The 11,941-nt window shown below is 30.5% G+C and overlaps 1 protein-coding gene across 1 annotated transcript in view; it reads left to right on the plus strand.

Moving 5' to 3' along the window:
* The window catches only part of LOC141300505 (RB1-inducible coiled-coil protein 1-like), a 29,403-nt gene extending 17,913 nt beyond the window's left edge, over positions 1-11,490 (plus strand). The window contains exons 15-23 of the mRNA XM_073830795.1: positions 1,760-1,937; positions 3,267-3,375; positions 3,536-3,818; positions 6,344-6,395; positions 6,491-6,538; positions 9,371-9,429; positions 9,501-9,628; positions 9,856-9,926; positions 10,600-11,490. Of these exons, the coding sequence (XP_073686896.1) occupies positions 1,760-1,937; positions 3,267-3,375; positions 3,536-3,818; positions 6,344-6,395; positions 6,491-6,538; positions 9,371-9,429; positions 9,501-9,628; positions 9,856-9,926; positions 10,600-10,677 (1,006 nt within the window). The 3' untranslated portion in view covers positions 10,678-11,490. The remainder of the gene's footprint in view (positions 1-1,759; positions 1,938-3,266; positions 3,376-3,535; positions 3,819-6,343; positions 6,396-6,490; positions 6,539-9,370; positions 9,430-9,500; positions 9,629-9,855; positions 9,927-10,599) is intronic.
* Positions 11,491-11,941: the final 451 nt, after the last annotated feature.

Genomic DNA, 11,941 nt, shown 5'->3' on the forward strand with positions numbered 1-11,941 from the left:
AAAAGATCTTTAAAGTTGTGTTTTGGGCCATTGTGCTTTGACACATTATCTGTCAAATGAACTAAAACCGAAAGCACAATATGGCTTAATCCTTTCATCAAGTGTTTTCGCTGCATGTTTCAAAGCAAAGCGCATGCTTCGTTCAGGCGATCAGCTTGTGATCCGGTCTTTTCCGCGCCTCAGAACAGCTCAGTTCACAGTGAATGCAGTGAACTTAAAAAGTTGAGTCCAAAGTTCGGGTATAAGTCAATTCGCTGACTTTTTTCTGATTTAAGTTTTCTTAGTTAGGAATGTAGTTTGGAGCTCTTCATTTTGAACATCTCTGAATGTGTTAGACGAATTTAACTTTGTAATATGTACAAAAAAAAGTTAAAGTCTTCATTTGTCTTTTTTTTTGTTATATCACAATAAATATCGTATTGTGGACTTCATATTAAGATATTACCATATATTGAGATTTTGATATCGTTACATCCTTATTACCCCATGATCTACTCACCCTCAAGCCATCCTAGGTGTATATGTTTTTATTCTTTTAGAAGACTACAATCAGAGTTATATTAAAATGTCCTGGCTCTTCCAAGCTTTATAATGGCAGTGAATGGCTGTTGAGATTTTAAAGCCCAAAAAAGTGCATCCATCTTCATAAAAAGTGCTCCACATGGCTTGGAAAGGGTTAAAGGCCTTCTGAAAGAAATCGATGCATTTGTAAGAAAAAATATCCATATTTAAAACTTTATAAACCGTGATCTCACTGAATAAAAATCAGTTTCTTTGAAAAAAAACAAACAAACATCTTTTTGACGCCAAACTGGTGAATTTTTGGATGGGCTCTTTTGACTTGGACAGGCACCCAGAACACCCAATCGCATAGCAAACACCCACATCATCTTAGCTTTGTTTCAGTGAGTTTTGCAGAATCAAATACTCTTCACAGTTTGTTTAGGAAAATGTAAAAAGGAAAATTTGAACGTGGTTTTGTTGAATTGATTTCTGTTGAATTGTTTGATAACAACCCCAGTTTCTTTTTGATTTAATCATGAAAAACTCTCTAAATCTCGCGCTTTTGTGTGAGTTCGGCATCTGCCGAGGACACAAATGAAATGACACTGAAACAATGCCGCTCCAGTCCATTAAAATGAAAGCTTCTACCTCTAACTTCACTGTTAATTAAAAACAGAAAACACACACAAGCTACATGCATTCACTTACTCTTTTTCTGATTTCATTCACTCTCGTGAATAATTAGCACATCAAAAAGAACCAACAAAAACTGTGAACCGTTTCATTAAAACATTTCTTAAGTAGAAATTAGCAAGAAATGTGATAACCTTGTTACATGTGCCAGTAAAATAGGGATTAATTAAAAACAGAAAACAGATTTGTGTTCAAGTCTTACACCAATCCTAGCAAATTGGAGGTTTTTGAATATTTATTCATTTATTCTGGTGACTGTTTTTACCAGCAAAAAACACTTAGAAAAAGTGGTTGTAGTTCTAAGCTAGTAATGAAAGGTTGTAGGTTTTGTAGGTTGCAAAAAGCAAACAATGAACACCTTTAGACCTCTAGAAAGAGACTAATTGTTTCTATTTACTTCATTACCACATGTTCCTGTCTTATTGTCAATAATTCATCTGTGCAAAGAAGGATTTCAGAATGCAACAGCTACTTCTTAGTAGTAATTAATGCAAACTCAGGTTGAAACAGGTTGATCTTCTGTATAATAGGGTAAATTCTCACTCCTGCTTCTGTGTTTCAGAGTGGCACCTACTGTAGAAATGACAGAGACTGGTATGGAGACCAGTGCTGCATTATCACTGGAGAGTGGGCAGTGGACCGAAGAAAAGGCATCACTTTTGGCCAAACTAGAGCTCCTGGAACGCACAAAGAACGAGGAAATGCAGAACCTGAAGACCTCGCTTATTGCTGAGCAGCAGGTTAGCAATATAAAGGATCTACAAGAATTTAGTTAAAGGAGAAGCTCACTTCCAGAACAAAAATTTACAGATAATTTACTCACCCCCTTGTCATCCTAGATGTTCATGTCTTTCTTTGTTCAGTCATAAAAAAATATTTTTTAAGGCAACATTTTAAGATTTTCTCCATATAGTGGACTTCAATGGTGCCTGTAAGTTTGAACTTCCAAAATGCAGTTTAAATGCAGCTTCAAAGGAGGAAGAAGGGTCTTATCTAGCAAAACGACTGGTTATTTTCTTTAAAAAAAATGACAATTTCTAAACTTTTTACCCTCCAATGCTTGTCTTGTCTAGCTCTGCGTGTACTGTGTATTTTGGTTCAATACAGTTAGGGTAGGTTGGAAACCCAATTTCATTTTCTTCTCCATCATCAAAATCACCCTACATTGCTGCAGAAGTACTGACCAAGTGACCAAATTGAACGTACTCAGATGATCAAACACCCTTTACAAAAAAAAAAGGTAAAACAGCGATGTAGGACGATTTTGAATTTTTGAGTTTTTCGACATACCCTAACTGTATTGAACTGGAATAAACAGAGTACACTCAGAGCTAGACAAGATGAGCATTTCAGGGTTAAAACGTATATAAATTGTCTTTTTCTTTAGAAAATAATGGATCGTTTTGCTAGATAAGACCCTTCTTCCTCGGCTGGTATCATTTAGAGCCATTTGAAGCTGCATTTAAACTGCATTTTGGAAGTTCAAACTCGCGGGCACCACTGAAGTACACTCGCTGGAGAGAAATCCTGAAATGTTCTCCTCAAAAAACAAGATTTCTTCACGACTGAAGACTGAAAGACATGGACATCTTGGATGACAAGGGGGTGAGTAAATGATCTGTACATTTTTGTTCTGGAAGTGAACTTCTCCTTTAAGCTGACGTTTTGTTGTCACTGCGAAAAGTTTGCAAATCCATTGCATTGCATGTTATTATTTTCCAGCAAAAGTGTGTATTCAATATAGCTGTCATGGACTTGCATAATTCAAATTAATTAAACTGAACCTGCATAACAGCTGTGTATTTTCAAGCCACTATTAACAATAAAAAATCTAGATAATTTGTTCTTTAAAAAAAAAAAACTTTAATAAAAAATATTTTTATAAAAAAATTATACATTTTTTATATTATAAAAAAATATAAATAAAATTGTCAGGACAAGTAAAAATAATCCGGAAAAAAAGAAAATACAGGTATTGTTGATTTCTAAAAAAAAAATTATAATCTAAAAAAAATAAATGTCCTTAATGTATTATTAATGTACCCTAAAATTACTCTCTTTATTTCTAGACAAACTTCAATACCGTTCTGACCCGGGAGAAACTAAAGAAAGAACACATCATCAATGACCTGTCTGAGAAGCTCAAAAACTTGACGCAGCAACAAGAGAAAGACAAAGGTATAAAACATTTTATTTTCGTCAGGTATTTTCAATGCATTTCCACTTGTTTTTCAAACATCTCTTACCAAACTGCACAGAAATGGTGAGTGTGATCAATAAATGTTGAAAAAAAGATCACTCATGATCATTGTCCTGATATTTTGTTGTTTTTCTGAAGGCCTGATCGAAACGCTCTCAGAGGACCGTGCCTCCATCCTTCAGGAGAAGAAGCAGATGGAGGAGGAACTCAACCGCCTGCGAAGCACCGCCCTCGTCTCTTCGTCCTTCTTTCCACCCAATCCCATCCCGGTCATCACGGAAGCTCACGGCGCCTGTGGTCTCGCTCACATGGAAGCATTCTCACCGTCCACAACTGATCCAGAGAGATTGGCGTCCATGGCTGCGTTCAAGGATGAGGAGAGAGTGGAGTCAGCTGTGGAGGCCAGCATGATGACAGTGCAGTAAGTATCTGGGCTGAAGTTCACATGCAATGTATTTGTATTAGAGCTACTTTAATAAACCCTGCAAAACTGAACTGGCTTAGTTAAGTCAGCAGCTCGCAGTCTTTGACATTATTCGGAAGATGGTTTGAAGTGATTCATTTTATTCTAGCAGTGCAACAAACTTTTGTTGGCCTATGTTCCCACTCAACAGTGTTCATTACTGTAAAATAATAAACCTGCACAGCCAGCTTCAGTATGTAATGAAGTGCTAAAAATACTGCATGACATTATAGCTAAATGAGCTGTAACAATACACTTGATTTCACATGCTCTTGTAGCAACAAAATCAAAACGAAGAGTTTTGCAGTTTGTCACAGTGGAAAAGTTTTGGATAGTTACAAAGAAGTTGATTTCCCAAAATACACACATTTACATGTCAAAAACCTTCTGTCATTTTTTTTCTAAAATATCTTGTTATGAGAGAAGTAAAATAAAATGTATTATGCTAGGTTTAATAATTTATAAAATAACTATATATACAAGGTTACAAACAAGCTTATTTGAAAGACAAATTTTATACTAAATAATTATTATATTAACATTTTTTTAATACTGCTACTAATAAAGGAATGGAGTTCATTAAGTTTGTAGTTTAACTTTTTGTAGTTAACAATCCACTAAAGTATTATAGATGTATATCTACCGACAGATTTATTTGGAAAAATTATATTTTGTATAATAATTATATTAAAACATTTTAAAATAATAATATTAACAGTGGAATAAGTTATATAGGTTGTAATTTTTGAACAGAATTAGTGATTTATATGCTTTTTGTAGTTGAAATCTAAATTTATTATTGATTTATGGATGTGTATCTACATTATATTAAAACATTTTCAAATAATAACAACATTGGAGTTGATAAGTTAAGTAGTTTGTAGTTTTTGAACAGAATTAGTGATTTATATGCTTTTTGTAGTCATAAATCTACACATTTATTATATATTTATAGATGCATACCTACAGACAGAATTAGTTGAAAAATTGTATATTATATAATTTTTATAAAAATATTTTTTTCATAATTATAATAATAACAGGTATAAAGTTAAGTAATTTTTGGACAGAATTTGTGATTTATTTACATATTATAGAATTATAGATTTATATCTACAGACTTATTTGAAAAACTCTATTATATAATTATTATATTAAACATTTGTAATAAGTGAAGATAATCAATTATATAGTTTGTAGTTTTTTAACAGAATTAGTGGTTTATATACTTTTTGTAGTCAAAAATCTACAAATTTATTATTGATTTATAGATGTATAGACAGACTTATTTGAAAAATTATATATTCTATAAAACATTTTTAATAATTATTATAACAGTTAAAATGTTATAAAGTTTGTAGTTTTTGAACAGAATTAGTGATCTATGATTTTTGAAGTAAAAAATCTACACATTTATTATAGATTTATAGATGTTTATCTACATACAGACTTATTTGAAAAATATATTATAATTTTATTAAAATATTTAATATATTTTAATAATTATAATAATAATAACAGTTAAAAAGTTGTGTAGTATTTAAACAGAATTAGTGATTTATGCTTTTTGTAGTAAAGAAGCTACACATTTATTATAGATTTATAGATGTATATCTACAGACAGACGTATTTGAAAAAAAAAAAAAAAAAAATTCTATAATTATTATATTAAAACATTTTAAAAATAATAACTGGAGTTAAGTTATATAGTTTGTAGTTTTTTTTAAATAATTTGTGATTTTATATGCTTTTTGTAGTCAGATTTATAGATGTATATCTACAGACAGACTTTGTAAAAATTGTTATATAATTATTATATTAAAACATTTTTTTATAATAATAACAGAGCAGAGTTAAGTTATATAGTTTTTTAAAAGAATTATTGATTAATATGCTTTTTGTAGTCAAAAATCTACAAATTTGTTATAGATTTATAGATGTGACTTATTTGAAAAATTGTTATATTAAAACATTTCTTCAATAATAATAACAGTGGAGTTTAAAAGTTCTATAGTTTTTTAGTTCCTGAATAGAGTTAGTGTTTAATATGCTTCTTGTAGACACATTTATTATTGATACACACACACACACACACACACACACACACACACACACACACACACACACACACACACACACACACACACACACACACACACATATCATTTTATTATTAATTTTAATATGTCTAGCAGATAGGTAACACTTTATTTTAAGGTGGCCTTGTTACACGTTACATGTCCTCACTATTATAATAACAATAAACTGCATGGAGAAAGGCGAGATTGTGTTTTGAAGATGTTGTATCTAGTCTACAGCAGTTTCCTTTTCTGAATTAGAAATGTTGTTTTTAGTCTCCTCACATTAATGAAGTTCACTGCTCTTGTGTTTTTATTGGCTTTTAGAAAATTGTTCCATTTAAAGCTGTGCTGAATAAGTGAACTGTGTGATTTGTGACATTTATTTTGTGTATTTTGCTGCAGCGACAACTCTATGCTGTCTGAAGAGAAACAGCGCATACTGATTTTGGAAAGGGTAATTTACTTTTATTTTTAAATGTATTTCATATAGTATTTTATTGACAAATTTTAATCATTCCATTTCTTTATATGCATTATTTACTGTTTCAGACCTTACACATGAAGGAAGAAGAAAACAAAAGACTTAGTCAGAGATTGGTAAATATATCTGAGCTTACTTGTACATCAGTGTGTGTGTGTGTGCTTACAGTTTCAGCTCTTATATTTCATCTAAATAAGTGTTAAGTGCATGAGAACGTCATTTAACATTGTTTCAATTGATCGTCTGTATTTGTGTCCTTTGTGCCTGATCTCAGTTTATAATAGACCACTTGAACGGTCAATTAAAAGCAGTAATTAGTGACGGTAAATAGAACAATACACTCAATTAATGCAGGTCACCGATTGACACACAAACGCTAATGACATCCGTGTGATTCTGGAAAAAATAAAAAATAAAAATACTTAATGTATTAGTTTTTAGATTATATTATAAGCAAAAAACACTGTAGATATTCTGTCAACACTGTACTTTACGTTCCTGTTGTTAACTCGCACATTATCAGCAGTTAATTAAAACATGAGACTGTCTGATATAATTTAATTACATTTCCCCTGAGACTATTTCTGCAAATAGGTTTAATCTCTTTAGCAAAATTACAATCGCCGTCTTGTTGGCCACGAGACGCATCTTATGAGACGTGTAATCCACACTTTAGAGTCCTGACAGCTCGGGGCAATTGAATATACTATATAATTATTATATTAAACATATTTTTTATAATAACAAGTGAAGATTTATATATATAAATTATATAGTTTGTAGTTTTTTTAACAGAATTAGTGATCTACGCTTTTTGTAGTCAAAAATACACACGTTTATTATAGATTTATAGATATCTACAGATAAAATGATATATTATATAAGTATTATATTAAACATTTTAATAATAACAAGTGAAGATGATAAATTATATTGTTTGTAGTCCGAATTAGTCATTTATATACTTTTTGTAGTCAAAAATCTGTGTATATCTACATACTATATTCTATCGATGTTCTATAATTATATTAAAACATTTTTTAAAAATAATAACAGTGGAGTTAATAAGTTATATAGTTTGTCATTTTTGAACAGAATTAGATGTATATGCTTTTTGTAGTCAAAAATCAACTTTATTTAAATTTATTATAGATTTATAGATGTATATCTACATATAGGCTTATTTGAAAAATAATATATTTTTTATTAAAATATATTTGAATAATAATAATAACTGGAATTAATCTAGTTTGTAGTTTTTGAATAGAATTAGTGATTTATATGCTTTTTGTAGTCTTATTTATAGATGCATATCTATAGACAGACATATTGAAAAATTATATAGCATATTGTTACATTAAAACATATTTTTTAATTATAATAAAAATAATAAGAGTTTTTGAACAGAATTAATGATTTATATGCTTTTTGTAGTCAAAAATCAACAAATTTATTATAGATTTATAGATGTATATCTGCATATAGACTTATTTAAAAAATAATATATTATAATTTTTATTAAAATATTTTTTATTAATTATAATAATAACAGTTAAAATGTTGTAAAGTTTTGTAGTATTTAAACAGAATTAGTGATTTATGCTTTTTGTTGTCAAACATCTACACATTTATTATAGATTTATAGAAGTATACGAACAGATAGACTTACTTGAAAATTATATATTACTTAATCATTATAATAAACATATTTTAATAACAAGTGAAGATGATAAATTATATAGTGTGTAATTTTTTTTAACAGAATTAGAGATTTATATGCTTTTATTATTTTTTATTACAGATGTATATCTACAGATAGACTTATTTGAAAAATTATATGTTATATAATTATTACATTAAAACATTTTTAAATAACAATGGAGTTAATAAGTTATATAGTTTGCGATTTTTGAACAGAATTAATGATTTATATGCTTTTTGTAATATAATATATTATAATTTTTATTAAAATAGTTTCTAATAATTATAATAATAATAACAGTTTTAAAAAAGTTGTGAAGTTTTGTAGTATTTGAACAGAATTAGTGATTTACGCTTTTTTTAGTCAAAAATCTACACAATTATTACAGATGTATAGATGTATATCTACAGACGGACTTATTTGAAAAATTATATATTCTATAATTATTATATTAAAACATTTTTAAATAATAATAATAGTTAATGAGTTATGTAGTTTGTAGTTTTTGAGTAGAATTAGTGATTTATATGCTTTTTGTAGTCAGATTTATAGATGTATATCTACAGACAGACTTTTTTTTTTAATTATATAGTTATATTAAAACATTTTGTAATAATAATAATAACGGAGTGGAGTTTTTGAACGCAATTCATGATTTATATGCTTTTTGTAGTCAAAAATCCACAAATGTATTATAGATTTATAGATGTATATCTACAGACAGACTTATTTGAAGATTGTTATATAATTGTTATAGTAAAACATTTTTTAAAAATTACAATCGCTGTCTTATTGGCCGCGAGACACATCTTTTGAGACGCGTAACCCACACTTTAGAGTCCTGACAGCTCGGAGCAGATGAATTTAGTAAAAACAGCTCAGAAAACAACTACAGAGTGTTTCAACTTCTTATTTATTGTCTATGTATGTTATATACTTAAGCTACTGTTTTTTTTTTTTGTTCCTATTGTGTGTTTTGTCCATTTACTACCAATGCATGCTATTTAATCAACTGTTCTACTCCTTACCACTAGATGGCACACATACATTTGTTTTAGGTACTAACTCAGTCCTACAAGCTGTGAGATGGCAGGAGACATTTATGAGATTTAACAATGTTACATTTAAGCAAAACTGATTTTTTTTTTTGCAATACAGTGTATGCAGTTTTATTTTATATAACGATTGCAGAAAGTGCACACAGGAAATATTTACCAGTGTAATCATCTAACGATTTGTTTTACAGATGTCACAGAGTATGTCATCCGTCTCATCACGGCACTCGGAGAAAATCGCCATTCGAGAGTAAGTATTCTTGCGTATTAGCATTAATGATTTGAGCTGCCTGCCTCATTTGAAAATCCCTCTTTTTGTAGTTTTCAGGTGGGCGACTTGGTTCTCATAATCCTGGACGAGAGGCACGATAATTACGTTCTCTTCACCGTTGGTCCCACCCTTTATTTCCTGCACTCAGAGTCCCTCACTGCACTGGACCTCAAACCAGGTCAGTCATAGACATGAAGGGACAAGTTAATTAAATATATTAGATTTCATAGATTTTTGCTTCAACGTGATGTTTTTTGCGTATTCTCAAATGCATTCTTATTTATTAATGTATCAACTGCATTTGTAAATTGCATTTTGTAATGTTTTAAACAAAAAGAGAATGCATTTTATTCCTGGTTTAATTTACAATATATACTAAAAATGCTTTTTTTTTTTTTTTTTTAGCGACAGGAGCAACAAGACGGCCGTGGGTTTTAGGAAAAGTCATGGAGAAGGAATATTGCCAAGCCAAAAAGGTAACCGTTATTCTCGTTATCATTCTATTATTATTTAACTGTTCTAAATGTGTTTTGTATTATCATATTTTTGTAAATAATTATATATGACTCAACACTTGCCTATTTAAAAAAAAAAATCTATTTTTGTTTAAATGTGTTAAAATAGATAGTTCTATTGCAAAACTTTAGGTCACCTTAAGTACTATATACTTGCATCAAATAAGTACAATGTACTTATTGTATTGCAAAACACTTTTGTTTCTATTAAGGTGGGTTATGGGTAGTGTTAGAGACAGGTTTGGTGGTATGGGTAGGTTTAAGGGTGGGTTAAGGTGTAAGGAATGGGTTTAAATTGTAGTGTAAAATTAATTACAGATGTAATTACATACAGGTTTTTACAAATATATAAATACAATGTAAAAACATATATGCACAATAAGTGCATTGTACCAAATTATTAATTTAAATGTAAGTACATAGTAGTTAAGGCTGCCTAATATAAAGTGGGACCAAAATTTCAGGCTGAAAATTTGTGCATTTAATTCTGTTTTGCTTTTAAAGCAGAAATGGTGTGTTTTCATAATCAGCTGCTAATCATTACTGCAGACACTTGTGTTAAGTTATCATTTTATTGATTTATTTTTAATATCATATTTTAAACGTGTCTCTTTTTGTCATTATCTGTCTCCAGGCCCAAAACCGGTTCAAAGTTCCTCTCGGCACCAAATTCTACAGAGTAAAGGCCGTGCCATGGAACAAGAAAGTGTAACCGTGTACAAATTGATCATAACGAGCTTGTTTTTACTGCTTTTTTTAAGCAAACCCGCTCTTTGTTTTTGTCAGAAAACAAAATAATTTCCCCTTTTTTTCACCTCTGTTGCAACCATTTTATCTCGTTTTTTTATACACAGAGGATTTGTAAATGTGGACCAAATGATTCTAACTTTATCGCGGCGTTGCCTCCACGTCCGGAATTCTGTAAAATGAACAAAACGTATTTGGATGTTACATATTAGTTCATCATTAATATTAAGCTCGGGTTTTGGGAGGGAAGGGAAGGGGAGGGGATGCACTATCACGATCCGCTTACTTATTTCAGGAGGTTATGAAAATATACATTTATTGTAAATGTTACCAGAGGAATGGTCATGGCATGCGTATAGATAATATTTTCTTTAATTTACTTAATATGTCTGGATATGCGTCGTAGTCGGAGGTATCAGTATAAAAACCTGCTGATTGTTACTCGCAGCGCACTCGCAGTACGACCCGCCTGTTTATTATGACGTACGTTGGGCCTCGCAATCCTTCAGATGCACTTTCGGGGGGAAAAAAAAAGATTCAAAAGGGAGGTTCGTGCTGTTGAAAAAAAACAAGCGTCAGAAGAGAAAGCAGCACATATCTTCCCTCAGTTGTAGGATGTTGAAATATAGAAAGTAATATTTCATGTTTGTGAATGTGTGTCCTTATTGAATTTAACGACGACATTGTATATTATTCATCAGATCACACACAGTAACAAAAAATGACTGTATTGTAAAAGAATTTAGAGTTTTCGAAACAATAAAGGTTTGATCCCAAAGTCCTCGCAGTTGGATTCAATTACCCACAGGGCTTTATATTGCGGATATATTGGAATAGTTTGATTTTTATTCGCCGTACCTTTGAGAAACAAATGCATTTCAAAGCTTTTTTTTTTTTTTTTAGTTGAATCAAAATTTGGCCTTGATGCTTGAAGATTTTCCCATTAACATGCGTTCTCCGGTTGAGTTGGGTTCTGGCTGCAAGAGCTTTCTGAGTGGAAAATATGCTCTGAAAGGGTTTTTCTCGTTCAAAGATTTTAGACCCAAAAATATGCCCCCGATTCTGTCTCTCCTCCTATGCAAATGCGCGCACCGCTATGATTGTAAGTACTTGTTTACATAAGTTTCGCAATCATCGCCTATTGATGCTCTTGAGTCACTGGCAACACTTCCAACCGAGCAGAACGGAAGATTTTAAAAGAATTACGCCTCTATTGTGTCAACTAAACT

The sequence above is a fragment of the Garra rufa genome, chromosome 24, assembly GCF_049309525.1.
Source record: "Garra rufa chromosome 24, GarRuf1.0, whole genome shotgun sequence".
Lineage (NCBI taxonomy): Eukaryota > Metazoa > Chordata > Actinopteri > Cypriniformes > Cyprinidae > Garra > Garra rufa.